General features: G+C 40.7%; 1 protein-coding gene and 1 pseudogene across 1 annotated transcript; both read left to right on the plus strand.

Moving 5' to 3' along the window:
• The first annotated feature begins 892 nt into the window (after positions 1–892).
• On the plus strand, positions 893–10244 carry LOC133987770 (uncharacterized). Its single transcript, XM_062427213.1, has 7 exons — positions 893–966; positions 1011–1144; positions 5929–6270; positions 6563–6883; positions 8343–8495; positions 9670–9833; positions 10116–10244. Exons 1-7 carry the CDS (start codon positions 893–895, stop codon positions 10242–10244), a joined length of 1317 nt encoding a protein of 438 aa, XP_062283197.1.
• A 2154-nt stretch (positions 10245–12398) lies between these two features.
• LOC133987771 (uncharacterized) lies at positions 12399–14224 on the plus strand (annotated as a pseudogene).
• Positions 14225–18939: the final 4715 nt, after the last annotated feature.

Genomic DNA, 18939 nt, shown 5'->3' on the forward strand with positions numbered 1-18939 from the left:
AGTGTTTTCTTTTTTTATGTTACTTTTTATTTCATTTGATTCTTATTTCATTAGTTAAAGTATGTAGGGATGTTTTATTTATTTATTCTTTTTAAGTGTAAAATGTGCAATGAAATGTGGAAAAAAAATGTGTGTTACGTGTTTATGTGATGTAGAAATCATTGAAATAAGGGTTTTTGTTTGTTTTTTAAAGAAGAAAATCCCTGAAATGAAACATTTTAACTCAACATTTCAGTCTTAAATTTCTTTGAGTTTGACTAAAGTCTGATTATTTTAATGTAACTTCATTCTGTTCATCTTGTGTTGAGTTTGTAGGTCTTTGTGTGTTCAGCTTCCTGCACAAACATTTGGTTACTTTAAATCCAAGTATAGTTGAGTGTATTTGGGTAAAACTGCTTTTTTAAACTGTATATATGAAAGTATTTGTGTACATGACAAATCATGTTTATATTTTATTTGTATTTACATAACATTTGCAGATTTGTGAGTAACAGACCTCAGATCAGGACAAAAATCTACTCATCAAAATAAAATGAAATAAATATTAAAAATAAAAGTCAGAGCAGCAGAGGCAGATCACCTGTGAACACAAACATGGACTCACATCTTTAACCCCTAATCTCAGACTTGGAGGTGATTCTGCTGTTATGCAGCAACATCGACCCCCGGTGGCAGAGAGCTGAACTGCAGGCCAGAGACGATCAATGTTAATGTATGTGCAATACTTTTCCTCCTCTTAACAAACATAAACACATAAAGTTTCCTCCCTTTAATAAAGCTGCCGTCACATAAAAAGAACATTTGTGGTCATGTCAGAAGTGATTTGGTCTATTCACTCAGCTGCACCTGCAAAGCGTCGCATGTCTCTGTAAAAGACGTCACACAGCGTCTCATGGCGCCTTCTTACAAACAGTCACCGGAGTCAGAGGACGTGAGACGTGCCGGTGAAACAGTCCACAAACTGCGGTAAAGTTAGAGAGAAAGTCGAGGTAGCTTAGTCCCTCGTTCAGCTCAATTCTCCACAAGCGACGGACGTTAACGGGAAGGATTAAACTGGACGTGAGTGAGTTACAGATCGCTGGCTGGTTAACGAGTACTGTTCATCTCCTCACCAAAACGGGAGATACGGCTCTGACGTCACATGGTATCGGGGTTCACACATGACTATTTATGTTTGCCGATGAACTACTTTATGTTGTTTATTGACTGAGAATTGACTTCCTGATTGATCAGACAGACATATTGAGGCAGTTCTCTGACAGTTTGATGATTTTCTGCATCAGGATCAAACTCAGAATGAATATCCACCAGGTTCTGTTCTTCTGCTTCTTATCAGGTGAGGACTGATTACCTGACTGTGTCTGTAAAGCTGCAGCACACACTGCTTCTGGACATTCATTGTGGACATTTTAATTAGTTATTCTGTTGTTCTCTAAATGATTCTGTTACTATTTGCTGCTGCAACATCTCTATAATCTAATCTTTGAATTTAACTAAACTAAATGTGATCTCATTTAACAAAACATACTGATTGATTGACTTTATTCTCGCTTTAGTGGAAATGTGTCTTCTCTGCTTCTCACAAAGTACAGCAAAAGTACAAACACTACACATAGGGCCTGATTTACTAAGATCCCAAATAAAGTGTACTAAATTGTGTGCACAGTGCAATAGATTGCGCATTTGGTTAGCTTGTGTTTTGCAGGTGATCTACTTACACTAACTGTAAATGAAAACCGGTGCAACAGGTGCAGACAGCAGTATTTAAATAAGGGTTAATGGAGAGTTTGGACGAGCAGAAAGCTGCAAGAACAAAATGAAATATGATCAGGTTCTAGTGTAAGAGTTTAACAAATATATTGATATTATAGATTGTTATATATATAACCAGGGTTAGGAGGGTTACTTTAAAATTGTATTAGGCTATGATACAGTTACTAGTTACTAATATTAAAGTAACTTGATTACCACACGCAGTTAGGGTGGAGATGTTAATGTGTTCAGAGAGTTGGTGTTAACTAAGGGTGAAATCTTCATTCTGACTCTGGGTGTACTTAAATTAATATCAGCTACTTAAAAATACAAATTTCCTGACAGTTCTGATGGAGCTCAGGTTCATCCATAAATTCTGCTTTATTAGAAACAATCCCACATAAAAGTGTTGATCAGTGACCCACTGTCAGGTCAACATGTTACACACACACACTGTCATATCAGTGGAGAGCAGTAATGTGCGCTACAAGCTGTCATCAAACTGATATCAACTCAAGCTCTCTTATAACTGCGAGTCTTTGGGAGTGACACAGGGCATCACAAACATCCCTGCCAACTTTTAAGTCCAATGTGTGTGTGAAATGTGTGTACGTGCGCCTGCTGTGTGTGATGTGGTATCATCCTCTACTCAGACCATCGTGGAGCACAGAGATAATTTTCCCTCTCGCTTTTGCTCTGCTCAGGTCTGGGACTTTTACAGTGCATGGTAGTATAAAGTTCTTTATTTTAAAATGTGTTTTAAAATTGTAATCCTAATAAATAATCCCCATTTTTACTAAATGTACCTGTAATCAGATTACGTCTTTTTTTCTGTAACTGTTGTGGAATACAGTTACCTTTTTATTGTATCCTAATTACGTAACACTGTTACATGTATTCCGTTACTCCCTAAGCCTGGTTATAACAAAAACATATATTACCAGAAAAAACTAAAATGTTCCACTCCACAAATATTAACACAGGTGGACAAAATCTGTCCTGTGTGTATTCTGTCATTGTGCCTCCGTCTCCTCGTCTCCATAGTAACAGCCGGTTAATACCTGTCCTTCAACCCTATTATTTATATACACAGTTAGCGTCAGCAACATTACCTTCAGGTTTGGTAAATCACAATGCGTGTGCTAAATAACATAGTTAAATTTTCTCCTCCCTGTATTTTGCACACTGGGGTTGAATGGACAGAGCGTATTATCTTGCACATTTGAAAGATGCAAACCTCAGTGCGTTAGTAGATCAGCTTGCATATTTTTTGGGGGTGATGTCAAGTTTCAATGTTGTTACACACATTTATACACACGCAAACCTTTAGTAAATCAGGCCCAAAGTAAAACACGGCATTAAAAACTACAAAATACACAACATACAATAGTATACAAACATGTATAAAAACATGCAGGTAGCAGCAGATAGATTATATGAATAAAACCAGAGAACAAACAAGTGTTTCCTAAAGCAGTCATTCTGTGGTCAATAGGCTGTTTATTCTCATTGTATGAAAGCTTTAATAATCTTTTATGTTACTGATTGAGAAAATACTTGCTTCCAACATTCAATGTGTCCCGTTGAATTCACACTGGACATCAGAGAGTAGCAGAAAGACTCTGCATAAAGGGAGAAAATCATCTGGGCTGTTGCAGAGAAATGTCAACTTATTAAATGACAACTTACAGCCTCAGGCCTGTGAAACAGATGCTGACTTTTCCGACAAAATTATTGTTTCAGCTTCCTGACCCCCCCCCCACTTCAACCCCACCTACTCTAATCTCACCCTCCCTGTTCTTCCTGCTGCACCCCTCGTCCCACCTCGCTCTGTTAGTTAAGTTACTTTTGTGTTCACCTAGTGTCTTGTCTTATGTTTCCTGTTTTATTTTGAAACTCACCTCCTGTCTCGTTTCAGCTCTTTTACTTCCTGCCCTCATGTTTTTCCCGCCTGTGTGATTACCTGCCCTGCCCTAATGTGTTGCACCTGTGTCTCATTGTCTCCCCTCTCTGTAGACTATTTAGTCTGTTTTCTCCTCTCTGTGACAGTAAGGGTTTGTTAGAAACCGCATACTTTCCTACTACTCGTACTAATTCTGACGTCACTTGAGGTATGTAGTGTGTTTCAACTGCGTAGTATGCGATTTAGAGTATGCGAGAAGTTCCCGGATGGTTTACTAGATTCGCCAGAAATGCGGAGTATGTATCAAGAGCTGACTACTCACACTCAAATTACCCAAGATGCAACGTAACTTCTGAAAAAACCCAAAATACAAACGTCACAGATCACCACCTTGGTGGTTTCAAGTTAGCTACAGCGAGGGTATGTTCGCTTCCTGTTTTCAAAATAAAAGCACCAATTCTATCGTTATGGTTTTCTTAATAAAAAAAAGGCAACAGGTGTTTTATTTTTGTGAAAATGACCGGAAGTGCATTACTTGCCACGGCTTACTTGAGGGGCTCCGAATTCGCAGGAAACAAAACTTTAAAGACTGTGTAAAGTGAATTCAGACATTTTCTTCTAAACACATTAATTAGGTCATAAATGTATTTCTAAAAAAGGTGTAAAAAGCATTTCAACCATTTAGATTTGAATTGTAGAGCTAGGCTTCACAAACTGTGTTTCAAGATTTCTGTGTCTGGATTTAATGGGCGGGTCTGAAAATCACCTAATAACCAATAACACGGTTACACACCGGAGCATAAACCCGCCCTGCTGCTGTAGGTATGAATACATTCAGCGCACATTACTACTACAGTCTACAGTTAGCCAGTTAGCTGAGTTAGCCGCCGAGTTAACCGCCGAGCTAGCCTCCGAGTTAGCAGCAGAAAGCTCTCATACTTAGCGTCCATGTTCCTGGTAGAGGTGGTGACTTTGATTGACAGGTGACACTTGGTAGGGGGCGGGGCTTCAGCGGACTCGGTGGGCACTCCCACAGCGTTTGGCAGCAGAGAAATAGGCAGACTTTTACACAACTTTGAAGCCTAATTTCATATATTTGGCGATTTTTTTAATCATACAAATTTGGCAGGGTGGTTAACAACAAACTTTTCTGTGGTATGTCAAACTCAGAACACATATTTATTCTTACTTTACACAGACTTTAAACAGGTGTTATTTCAACAAATTAGCGTCACATTGTGGATCTAAAGGGCTACTTTCCCACCTAAAAAGGTTAAAAATGTCGATAAAGTGGTATATTTACAGAGTTAGAGCTAAAATGAAATCAGCTTCAGCCTGCTGATTTCAGCTCGGGTAGGAACGAAATGCATTGTGGGTTATCGTGTAGTTTACTACAGTGTAAACGGTCTGCTTACTATCTGGTCGTTTAGTGTGTATTGTGTAGGATGGAAGTATGTAGTATAGAAGTATGTAGTATGCAGTTTCGAACACAGCCTAAGATTTATTGTGCAAAATACAGAAAATGTAAATATGTATAATTTAGCACATGCATTGTGATTTACTACTGTGTACAGATGACTGCTGTTACTGTGGTGAGGAAGAGACAGAGGCACAATGACGGAATACAAAGGGAACAGATTTTTTCCACCCATGTTAATATTTTTGGCTTTACTAAACAGCATTGACTTTGTCACAAATACTCTGCCATATAGTTTCCATTAAGACACAGAAGTATCATTTAAATACTGCTGTCTGCACCTGTTGTCATTTCCACATTTCCACAGTTATTCTTAGTAGATCATCCACAAAATGCACCATAACTAAACGTGCAAAAATCGTAAAGTAAATCAGGCCCTTTGTGTACATGGACCCTGAATGGATGACAGGAGTGTAGTGGTGTAGTATAGACGTGTCTGCAGTTATATGTTTAGTCTTTCTGTGTACAGCACTGTCAAATATATTGTAAAGTTGTTTTTGTGACTTGAAAATCACCTTCCCTGCAACATGAACAGTTTTAGTTCCTGGTTTTATACAGCAGTCTACAACCACACACACAGGAAACATCAACATGTTCCTTATTATAAAATGACACCACCCAGATAAGGAAGAGAACTAAGAATCAGTGCTGTTTCTTCCACCACACTGCCTCTTTATCATCTCTGCTTCTCTGTGAAGTGATGGATTAGCTCTCATTAAGCTGCAGTCTGTTTTACAGTAAGTCTATAATACACAAAGTATTGATCATTAGTATTCACTGTTCATCTTTCCAACAGCACTGCAGGATGGAGACACTGGACTCACCAATGCAATACAACTTTATGCTGGAGCTGAAGGAGGAAATGGTTCATTAAGTTGCTACTTCACTTCGTCTGGAAACACCAAGTTCTTCTGTAAAGGAGAATGTAAAGAAGAAAACGTTCTCATTAAAACAGATGATGTCACAGCTCAGAGCGGCAAATACAGCATCAAATATGAAGACGGATCCTCTGGAACAAGAATTTTGACTTCGACCTTTACACAGCTGATCGAGTCGGACTCTGGACGATACAGAATTGGTTTGGGTGGATCTTTGTTCCCAGATTCTTACTGTGACGTTGACCTCATAGTTACAGATGGTGAGTTTTTACTGAAAGTCACAAAACTTGATATATTTACTATGTTCATCCCATTTAATGATTGTGAAGCATAAGAATAAATGAAGTCAGAATGTAATTAAACTGTGCGAAGACTGTGAGACGTTTATGATATATTGACTCAGTGTATCCAGCAGTCAGACTGTGGTTGAACTGGGCAGCTCCCAGTGTGACTCTGTGGATCTGTGTGAATGTGAAGCAGGAAATATTGTGATCAGACTGCAGCATCTTACAGGAAGTACAGACACTAACTGTTGATTGTTCATCTTTTCAGAAGCAACATTGGGGGTAAAAACCGGTTTGATTGATGCAGGAACTGATGGAGGAAGTGTCACAAATGGATGCCGTGGTACTGTGAACGGAAGCAGGAAGTTCTTCTGTAAGGATGAATGTAAAAAAGAAGAAGACACCCTGGTTGAAACAGAAGGGAACATAAATCAGAGTGGCAGGTACAGTATTGAATATATAGAAGGATATGGACTGTCTGTGACCATTACACAGCTGAAGAAGTCGGACACAGGATGGTACAAGTGTGGTTACGGCAGACCTTCATCTCCAAATTCATTCGACTGGGTCCGGATTTTTGTTGTAGATGGTGAGTTTTATATTGAAAATCATGAAAATGTTTATTCTTAATTTATGTGCCTTCTGGTAAGTGCAAATGGGTTCTAAAATCAAAAATAACAATTTCTTTTTGTGTTTTCATCGAAGATCAAAAATTGGATATAAATTATAAAATAAAAATATGGAAATGACAAGATATAAACAAACAAGTTACAGCTCGAATTTGATTGGTGTGATCTAATTTATGGCAGTGAGAGGAGCACTAACACTGAGGCTCTTTCCTCGACTGTGTTGGTTTGGTGTCTTGGTGACTTGCTGTGCACCACAGTGGGAGAAGGTGTGGTACCCATCGACTGTATATAAAGAGGGACCACATGATACACTATAATGCCAAAAGTATTGGCTCACCTGCCTTGACTCGCATATGAACTTAAGTGACATCCCGTTCTTAATCCATAGGGTTTAATATGACGTCGGTCCCTTTGCAGCTATAACAGCTTCAACTCTTCTGGGAAGGCTTCCCACAAGGTTTAGGAGTGTTTATGGGAATGTTTGACCATTCTTCCAGAAGTGCATTTGTGAGGTCACACACTGGTTTTGGACGAGAAGGCCTGGCACTCAGTCTCCGCTCTAATTCATCCCAAAGCTGTTCTATCGGGTTGAGGTCAAGACTCTGTGCTGGCCAGTCAAGTTCATCCACACCAAACTCTCTCATCCATGTCTTTATGGACCTTGTCATGTTGGAACAGGAAGGGGCCATCCCCAAACTGTACCCACAAAGTTGGGAGCATGAAATTGTCAAAAATCTCTTGGTATTGTTTCTGAAGCATTCAGAGTTCCTTTCACTGGAACTAATGGGCCAAGCCCAGCCCCTGAAAAACAACCTCACACAATAATCCCCCCTCCACCAAACTTTACACTTGGCACAATGCAGTCAGACAAGTACCGTTCCCCTGGCAACAGCCAAACCCAGACTCGTCCATCAGATCGCCAGATGGTGAAGCGCGAATCGTCACTCCAGAGAACGCGTCTCCACTGCTCTAGAGTCCAGTGGCTTTGAGCTTTACACCACTGCATGCTTTGCATTGCACTTGGTGATGTTTGGCTTGGATACAGCTGCTCGACCATTGAAACCCATTCCATGAAGCTCTCTACGCACTGTTCTTGAGCTAATCTGAAGGCCACATGAAGTTTGGAGGTCTGTAGCGATTGACTCTGCAGAAAGATGGCGACCTCTGCGCATTATGCACCTCAGCATCCGCTAAACCCTGTTCCGTCATTTTACGTGGCCTACCACTTTGTGGCTGAGTTGCCATCGTTCCCAATCACTTCCACTTTGTTATAATACCACTGACAGTTGACTGTGGAATATTAAGGAGCAACAAACAGAACAAATACTATTTACTTTGATGATCAACTGAACAAAACCTAATTCCTCTGCATTATAGATTCAGTATCTGATTGTTTCATTGTGTTTTCATTGTTCACAGCTCCAACCACTGAAGAACCAAACTGGACACTCCGACCTTTTCCAACATCAGTCCCATCAGCCTCCACACCAGCAACAACACAGAGCTTAATCTCCAGTTCAGGAAGCTTCACACCTTCATCATCTTTCCCTGAAACCACAGAGCAGTTTGCAGGTACAGGACAGTTCATATCTGTCCATCTGTCCATCACTGTCTCTCTGCAACTAAACGTCTTCTTAAAACAGTCAAATATTTATTTAATAACAAGAAGAATACATTTCACATTCAGTTTTACAATATATTACCTTATTATCTTCATGTCTAATATTTAAACACATCCTACATTTCTCATGATGTAAGATAATTAATAACATGTGATGTAAACACATGACACGTCAACAAACATCCAGACCAAAGTCTTTGAGGGTTTTGTTCAACAGGAAGATCTCATGTTAGATAAAGGTTCCCTGTGCAGTTTTCTTGTAAACAGGTTATATTTATATTCAGTGTTACTCACCAAAACATGCTGAGTGTAAAAGAGGTATTGGTTTACTGAATCCCAAAAATGTGACCTCAGGTAGGATAACTTAATGAACCCTTAAATGCTGGTTCTATATATTACTGCACTCTCCACAGGTTGTCCAGTAAGAACAGTAATGGCGTGAATACGTCAATTAATCCGGTTATTGACACAAACACAATCGCTGGCATGCCACTCATTTATTGCTGGTCATTTGGATGCTCCTTTGCAGATGTGGTTACTACACAAAAGGGAACACATGTAAACATATACAGAGATTAAGCTTATACAATAATACTGAACATAACAATGTGACATGAAATACACAATGTAAATATTAATAAAATGCAATGATAAACAGTACAAGGATGTATACATGAACAAAATATAATCCTCATAGCTCTGAGGCACATCTCTGTCATTACTACTGCTGACATAATACACACAGATGGTGAGTTAAAGAAATGTGTGACGGCCCCTGTTACAGTGCTGTCATTGCACTGTAACATAAATAACATCCTGAAGGCATGATAATAAATCACTAATTAACATAAACAACATCGTCAGGGATCATATGAAATGAACAGCATTGAAGTGACGTGACCATCAGACTATTAAAGAGACATGAGCGCTGTCATTATACATGCAACTGGATGATTTTCTCAACACTGAGTGTGTCCTTTAGGTCCAACACAAGTGCTGAGCTAGCACATGTTCACAACGTAGATCCACATCCGTGGTCAAAAACAAGCTCTGAATACAAGTCATAAGATCCCAGTCTTTTAAACTATACACTGCATGTGTCTCTCTCTCTCTCTTCCTTCCCAGCCGTCTCTGGTGTCTCTCGTCCAGGTTACTTCTGGCCTCTGGTTCTATGTGTGCCTGTGATTGTTGTGATGGTTGCTGTTGTTCTGCTGTTCGTCTACAAACCGAAGATGAGGAGGAACTCTGGTTTGAACGCCAGAGAAACTTCATACGGCAGAAACATGGAGGTGACTTTCTTTAACTCTGAATGTCTCATATTAACTCTAACTGTTGGCAGACATTTATTTTTGTAGTTAGTAATAAACAATCTCATGTCTGCAACCTCTTCACTAATATGAACAAAACTATAATGAAATAAAATCATAATTACTGTTATTAGACCTCCGACCTGTTGAATTGTTATCACTAAAATTTTAGCAAACAATTATCTAAGAAGAACACAATATCTGTTCTGTTACACTGCTTACTGCTGTATTTTAGGTTTGATGTTATTCCTGTTTGATTTTCAGTTATCTGTCCACTTTGTGAATCATCCTCCTGTCTCCATGAGTGAAGACCCGGACTACCAGAGTCTGGATGCAGCCGACATGGATCCAGACCAAACTTATTCTGCATTCACAGAGACAACAAACATGTGATGATGTTTGGATTTGGATCTGGATTCTGTATTGAGCAGGTTGACATGTGCTGCAAGGTTCCAGTTTGTTCTACTTTCTTTATTCTTATTTTAATCAGCAGATAAAAGTTTGGATTGCAAACTGGAGGAGGAATGATTTACAGCAAGAAAAACTGCTTTGTTCATTTGAGATCCTGACTGTTGGTTTCTCCGTCAGTGTGAACTCAGCTGATTCACAGTAAATCCTCCACCAGGGGGCAGCAGAGCTGAGAGTCAGTTTAAATGTGTGTGTGAGAAAGTGAGAGCCAGAAACAGGAAAAGAAAGTGTGTGCGTGTGTGCGTGTGTGCGTGTGTGCGTGCGTGAGTGCGTGAGTGCGTGAGTGCGTGCGTGCGTGGTTTACTGATAGCATCCTGATAACGTGACCTTTGTAAAATCCTGAAGTTGAAGTTTTGGTTGGCTGTAAGTTGGTTTTTGTTTTAAATAAAGTTTTCTGTTGTGTGTTTCAGCTGATTCATTCTCTAAACATCAGACAGACATCACGACTCTTTAACTGGAACATTTTTCAAAAAAATTCTTGATATTTAATGCTTTTTAAAGATATCTTTAATACACTATACATTTCATTTTTGAATGACGATTGATTGATGATTGATTTGGTGAATTTCTGCTCATTTTGTGTTTTTTTTCTTCTACTTCGCTGAATAATGATTAATTTACTAGTCCTTTGTATAATGTCGTAATCATGAGAAACTTTTAATGAAACTTTTAATGAAAAAAAAAGCAGGATAAGAAAAAAAAAGAACACAATCAATCATGACTCGAATGTAGAATAAATGAATAAATAGGCAAATAAATAATACGAAATAAATATATTGCACATTATATTATATTGAATACCCCAGCAGGAGATTATTCATTATTGCACAAATCATGAATTGTTGCAGTTTTATTTGATAGGGTTTAGTTCCTTAATTGCACTTGGATAAACACTGTTAGTCTGGAGGTGCAGGTCTTCATTGACCTGTAATGCCTCCCAGAAGGCAGCAGAGTGAAGAGGTGATTGGCAGGATGAGTATCATGTTTGTAAATGTCTGTAAATGCCTTAAAGGAGGGTAGCTTTGTGTTTGTTGCCCTGTGCAATTTTAATCACTCTCTGTAATGCTTTCTTGTTAGCCACAGTGTAGCTAGCAAACCACACCAGGACGCCATGAGAGAAGATACTTTCAACTGAACATCTGTAGAAGGACAACAGAAGCTGTGGGGAGAGATTCAATCTCCACAGAGTCCTTGAAAAATAGAGCTGCTGCTGTGCCTTCTTCACTAGAGCAGTGGTGAGAACAGTCCATGTGAGGTCCTGGGTGATGTATGTACCCAGGAACTTAAGATCGGTAACTCTCTCCACCGTGTCTCCTCTAATGTAGAGAGGAGCCGGTAGCTCTCTCTTCCTCCTGAAGTCAATGACCAGTTCCTTTGTTTTTGTCGGGTTAAGTGCCAGGTTATTATCAGAGCACCAAAACAATACATGTTTGGACTTCCTCTCTATATGCAGCCTCGTCGTTGTTTTTTATCAGCTCCACCACAGTCATTTCATCAGCAAACTTGATGATCTGTTTGGTGCTGTGGATCGTGTGCAGTCGTGCAGGTGTTCAGGGTGAAAAGCATAGGACTCAGCACACACAACCCTGTGGGGCTTCGGTACTGAGCGTCAGGACTAGGGAGTGATAGGACCCCATGTTATTAAAAAGTCCTTAATCCATCTGCACGTGTTGGCATTTCCACCCACGCTGAGCAGTTTGTCCACCATTCTGCTGGGGATGATGGTATTGAAAGCAGAACTAAAGTCTACAAACAACATTCTTACATATGTGTTAGGGTGCTCCAGGTGAGTTAGTGCAGAGTGCAGAGCTGTGTGTTGATGGCGTCCGCTGTTGATCTATTGGCTCTGTAGGCAAATTGATGTTGGTCCAGGGTTGTTGGGGGTGAAGATTTAATATGGGCCAGGACCAGTCTCTCAAAACACTTCATCACAGACTTGAGGCATTTAGGGACAGTGCATGTTAACAGAGAGAAGTTGAATATGTTCCTCCGCCAGCTGGTGTCCACAGTCCCACAGTACTCTCCCTGGGATGCCATCCTCTGTGCTCACAGTGAATGCCAAGTCATCAGTGCTAAGTGATGGTGCAGGCACAGAGTCGGCCTCAGTCAGTCCAGGATTCCTTAAGCGACCCAATGAGGGAACAAGATCTGGACGCCAACAGAGCTGTCATCAACCCCGCCCCCCCAACAACAAAGTTCAATCTGAGGGAGTTGAGCCTGAAGGAGGTGGAGGAGGTCATTAAGGCACCTTGATCATCATCTGCTCCAGGACCCAGGGGTGTACCCTACCTCGTCTACAAGCATTGCCCAGAGCTTCTCCGGGACCTATGGAAGACCTTAAAGGTGATCTGGCGAAGAGGGAGAGTTGTTGACCAGTGGAGGTGTGCGGAGGGAGTGTGGATCCCCAAAGAGGAGAACTCGAGAAACATCCACCAGTTCCAGACAATCTCACTGTTGAGTGTAGAAGGGAAGGTGTTTTTCAGCATCGTCTCCAGAAGACTGACCAAATATCTCCTCAAGAACAACTACATCGACCCCTCCGTCCAGAAGGGCGGGGTTCCTGGAGTCCCCGGCTGCTTGGAGCACACTGGTGTAGTTACGCAGCTCATCAGAGAGGCTCATGAGAATAGAGGAGACCTTGCAGTGTTGTGGTTGGACCTGGCCAACGCCTACGGATCTATACCTCACAAGCTGGTTGAGCTCGCACTAGACCACCACCATGTTCCCAGTAAGATTAAGGATCTGAAGCCCTCTAAGTCAAGGTCCATGGTGTTGAAGAAGGGTAAGGTGACTGACAAGTTCCGGTTTTCAATCTCAGGAACCATCATACCATCCATCACAGAGCAGCCGGTCAAGAGTTTGGGGAAGCTCTTTGACTCAAGCCTGAAAGACACCGTCGCCATCCAGAAGTCCACGCAACAGCTCGGTACTTGGCTCACCAAGGTTGACAAGTCTGGCCTACCAGCATTCCATTCTGACCCGAGTCCTGTGGCCACTCCTGATCTATGCAGTCCCTATGACAACCATGGAGTCCCTTTAAAGGAAGATCAGTGGCTTTCTTCGGAAGTGGCTGGGTCTTCCACGCAGCCTCTCCAGCGTAGCCCTGTATGGGACGAGTAACACCCTGCAGCTACCATTCAGTGGCCTCACTGAAGAATTCAAGGTAGCATGCACAAGAGAAGCCCAACAGTACAGGGACTGCAAAGTGTCATCAGCCGGTATAAAGGTCAGGACAGGAAGGTAATGGAGGGCGGACAAGGCAGTGGAAGTCGTGGAAGTCGCAGAATCACGCCTTAGACAGAAGGCACTGGTGGGCACCTTGGCGTCTGGCAGAGCAGGCTTGGGTTACTTCCCAAAGACCCAAGTTAGCAAGACCCAGGGCAAGGAGAGACACCATCTACTCCAGGAAGAGGTCCGAGCTGGTGTGGAGGAAGAGCGAGTGAGCAGAACAGTAGGACTTCGGCAGCAGGGAGCCTGTACTAAGTGGGAAAGTGTGCTGCAGCGCAGGATCACCTGGTCAAACATCATGCAGGCAGATTTCCATTGGGTCCGGTTCCTTGTGCAAGCAGTCTATGATGCCCTGCCAAGCCCAGCAAACCGCCACGTTTGGGGTAAGAGCGAGACACCTTCTTGCCCTCTCTGCTCTGGAAGAGGCTCATTTGCAGGACGTTCACTCTGAAAAGTCCTCTCTCGATTAGGCGTCACAGGAGCAGCCAAGAAGAGGGCCATTAAATCCGCAAGCGAAGCCGCAGAGAAAGCTACAAGGTGGCTTTGGATGAAGAGGGCTGATCTGTGGGTCGCTGCTGGGACGCAGGTTGGGGCTTGATCAACCCCGGCCGGGTCACCTGGGCGAGGGTGTATGTTGTGAGACCCGAAACACCTGTTGACCCCAGGTTACAATACTGATGATGCGTCCCAGTGCATCCAGGTGATGTTTCTTGTAAGGCCTATGTAACGATATGTATGAGGTCAATATATTTTGCAGTGAGATGCTGGTGTGTTTACATACTGGACTGTTTGCTTTGTTGGTTTTAATGTGTCTGAATAATTATACAGAGGTCATAGAGGTAATTTAATGGGTCACAAAATAAGATTATTTACTCATTAATGTACACTTAACCATCATTATCATTGTCTTCATTTTGTAAAGAAACAGACAGACACAGAGAGAGAGAGAGAGAGAGAGAGAGAGAGAGAGAGAGACACACACAGAGAGAGAGAGTGAGAGAGAGAGAGACAGAGAGAGAGAGACAGAGAGAGGAAGAGGAAGTAATGTTAAGTTAAAGTGTCTCCATCTTCCTGGTTGATCAGACAGACATATTGAGGCAGTTCTCTGACAGTTTGATGATTTTCTGCATCAGGATCAAAACTCAGAATGAATATCCTCCAGGTTCTGTTCTTCTGCTTCTTATCAGGTGAGGACTGATTACCTGACTGTGTCTGTAAAGCTGCAGCACACACTGCTTATGGACATTCATTGTGGACATTTTAACAAATGTCAGATTTCTATCACTTAAGTTTTTATGTTGCTGTCATGTTAATTAGTTATTCTGTTGTTCTCTAAATGATTCTGTTACTATTTGCTGCTGCAACATCTCTATAATCTAATCTTTGAATTTAACTAAACTATATGTGATCTCATTTAACAAAATATAAAAATCGTCCATCATGAATACTTGTTGCTCATTAATGTGTTTGATATTAAAACAGTGAAAAACAGACATTACACAGAGACACTGTGACTACAACTGCAGCTGAGAGTAGAACAACAGCAACTGCTGTACAGTCAGTGAACACTTTGCTGCCTGTAGTTAAAATGTTCTACTAAAATAAGAGACTCACAACAGACACAGTGTCTTTCTGTGTTATTCAATCAAAACACTTTTAAGTGCTTCAACCTATAACATTATATGCATTAGACTAAGAGCAGCAGCCTCTGTTAGTTCCTGGTTTTATACAGCAGTCTACAACCACACAACACAGGAAACAGCAACATGTTCCTCATGATATCTTGACACTTCCCTTATGTGGTTCTCAACTCATATTTACAGACAAGGAAGAAAAGTGAGAATCATTATCACCATATATGGTAAACAAAACCCAGACACATCTAACTGTGAAGCAAAGCTTTCATATACGGTGTTAGGATGATGTTTAATTATAAGACACAGAAGAGTATGTGCTGTTTCTTCCACCACACTGCCTCTGTTTCATCTCTGCTTCTCTGTGAAGCGATGGATTAGCTCTCATTAAGCTGCAGTCTGTTTTACAGTAAGTCTATAATACACAAAGTATTGATCATCAGTATTCACTGTTCATCTTTCCAACAGCACTGCAGGATGGAGACACTGGACTCAGCAATGCAATACAACTTTATGCTGGAGCTGAAGGAGGAAATGGTTCATTAAGTTGCTACTTCACTTCGTCTGGAAACACCAAGTTCTTCTGTAAAGGAGAATGTAAAGAAGAAAACATTCTCATTAAAACAGATGATGTCACAGCTCAGAGCGGCAGATACAGCATCAAATATAAAGACGGATCTTCTGGAACAAGAATTTTGACTTCGACCTTTACACAGCTGATCGAGTCGGACTCTGGACGATACAGAATTGGTTTGGGTGGATCTTTGTTCCCAGATTCTTACTGTGACGTTGACCTCATAGTTACAGATGGTGAGTTTTTACTGAAAGTCACAAAACTTGATATATTTACTATGTTCATCCCATTTAATGATTGTGAAGCATAAGAATAAATGAAGTCAGAATGTAATTAAACTGTGCGAAGACTGTGAGACGTTTATGATATATTGACTCAGTGTATCCAGCAGTCAGACTGTGGTTTAACTGGGCAGCTCCCAGTGTGACTCTGTGGATCTGTGTGAATGTGAAGCAGGAAATATTGTGATCAGACTGCAGCATCTTACAGGAAGTACAGACACTAACTGTTGAGTGTTTATCTTTTCAGAAGCAACGTTGGGGGTAAAAACTGGTTTGATTGGTGCAGGAACTGAGGGAGGAAGTGTCACATATGGATGCGGTGGTACTGTCAATGGAAGCAGGAAGTTCTTCTGTAAGGATGAATGTGAAAAAGAAGAAGACACCCTGGTTGAAACAGCAGAGAACAGAGCTCAGAGTGGCAGGTACAGTATTGAATATATAGAAGGATATGGACTGTCTGTGACCATCACACAGCTGAAGAAGTCGGACACAGGATGGTACAAGTGTGGTTACGGCAGACCTTCGTCTCCAAATTCATTCGACTGGGTCCGGATTTTTGTTATAGGTGGTGAGTTTTATATTGAAAATCATGAAAATGTTTATTATTAATTTATGTACCTTCTGGTAAGTGCATATGAGTTCTAAAATCAAAAACTAATAATGGATTTTTTCTTGTTTTCATCTAAGATCAAAAATTGGATATAAATTATAAAATATAAATATGGAAATGACAAGATATAAACAAACAGCCAAAGTTACAGCTAGAATTTGATTGGTGTGATCTAATTTATGGCAGTGAGAGGAGCACTAACACTGAGGCAAACTTTACACTTGGCACAATGCAGTCAGACAAGTACCGTTCCCATGGCAACTGCCAAACCCAGACTCGTCCATCAGATCGCCAGATGGTGAAGCGCTATTCATCACTCCAGAGAACGCATCTCCACTGCTCTAGAGTCCAGTGGCTGCAAGCTTTACACCACTGCATCTGACGCTTTGCATTGCACTTGGTGATGTTTGGCTTGGATGCAGCTGCTCGACCATTGAAACCCATTCCATGAAGCTCTCTACGCACTGTTCTTGAGCTAATCTGAAGGCCACATGAAGTTTGGAGGTCTGTAGCGATTGACTCTGCAGAAAGTTGGCGACCTCTGCGCATTATGCACCTCAGCATCCGCTAAACCCTGTTCCGTCATTTTACGTGGCCTACCACTTTGTGGCTGAGTTGCCCTCGTTCCCAATCACTTCCACTTTGTTATAATACTACTGACAGTTGACTGTGGAATATTAAGGAGCAACAAACAGAACAAATACTATTTACTTTGATGATCAACTGAACAAAACCTAATTCCTCTGCATTATAGATTCAGTATCTGATTGTTTCATTGTGTTTTCATTGTTCACAGCTCCAACCACTGAAGAACCAAACAGGACTCTCCGACCTTTTCCAACATCAGTCCCATCAGCCTCCACACTAGCAACAACACAGAGTTTAATATCCAGTTCAGGTAGCTTCACACCTTCATCATCTTTCCCTGAAACCACAGAGCAGTTTGCAGGTACAGGACAGTTCATATCTGTCCATCTGTCCATCACTGTCTCTCTGCAACTAAACGTCTTCTTAAAACAGTCAAATATTTATTTAATAACAAGAAGAATACATTTCACATTCAGTTTTACAATATATTACCTTATTATCTTCATGTCTAATATTTAAACACATCCTACATTTCTTATGATGTAAGATAATTATTAACATATAATGTAAACACATGACAAGTCAACAAACATCCAGACCAAAGTCTTTGAGGATTTTGTTCAACAGGAAGATCTCATGTTAGATAAAGGTTCCTTGTGCAGTTTTCTTGTAAACAGGTTATATTTATATTCAGTGTTACTCACCAAAACATGCTGAGTGTAAAAGAGGTATTGGTTTAAAGAATCACAAAAATGTGACCTCAGGTAGGATAACTTAAAGAACCCTTAATTGCTGGTTCTATATATTACTGCACTCTCCGCAGGTTGTCCAGTAAGAACAGTAATGGCGTGAATACGTCAATTAATCCGGTTATTGACACAATCACTGGCATGCCACTCATTTATTGCTGGTCATTTGGATGCTCCTTTGCAGATGTGGTTACTACACAAAAGGGAACAAATGTAAATATATACAGAGATTAAGCTTATACAATAATACTGAACATAACAATGCAACATGAAATACACAATGTAAATATTAATATCATGCAATGATAAACAGTACAAGGATGTATACATGAACAAAATATAATCCTCATAGCTCTGAGGCACATCTCTGTCATTACTACTGCTGACATAATACACACAGATGGTGAGTTAAAGAAATGTGTGACGGCCCCTGTTACAGTGCTGTCATTGCACTGTAACATAAATATCATCCTGAAGGCATGATAATAAATCACTAATTAACATAAACAACATGGTCAGGGATCATATGAAATGAACAGCATTAAAGTGACCATCAGACTATTAAAGAGACATGAGCGCTGTCATTATACATGAGACATTATGATATACATTTTTACATTTACAATGTTTTGTAAGAAGTTTGTAGAATTATAACTCAATACAGAGCATCTGTGAACTGTTTGTTCACATGCACACTGTGTGCACAGCAGCAGACTGTGCATATAAACTGTGAATAGGCTAAAGAGGATGCCAGTGCTGAAACTGGATGACTTTCTCAACACTGAGTGTGTCCTTTAGGTCCAACACAAGTGCTGAGCTTGTTCCCTCAGTCATAAAATATTTGGAAACTGATTATTTCAAATCATGCATTGCTTGCGGCCTTCTTCTCTCCTGCTTTTATTGGTTCATTACTGCGTTTCTGGGCACATTCCTGCACATTGTAGATCAGTGAGATA

Source organism: Scomber scombrus, chromosome 10 (genome assembly GCF_963691925.1).
Source record: "Scomber scombrus chromosome 10, fScoSco1.1, whole genome shotgun sequence".
Lineage (NCBI taxonomy): Eukaryota > Metazoa > Chordata > Actinopteri > Scombriformes > Scombridae > Scomber > Scomber scombrus.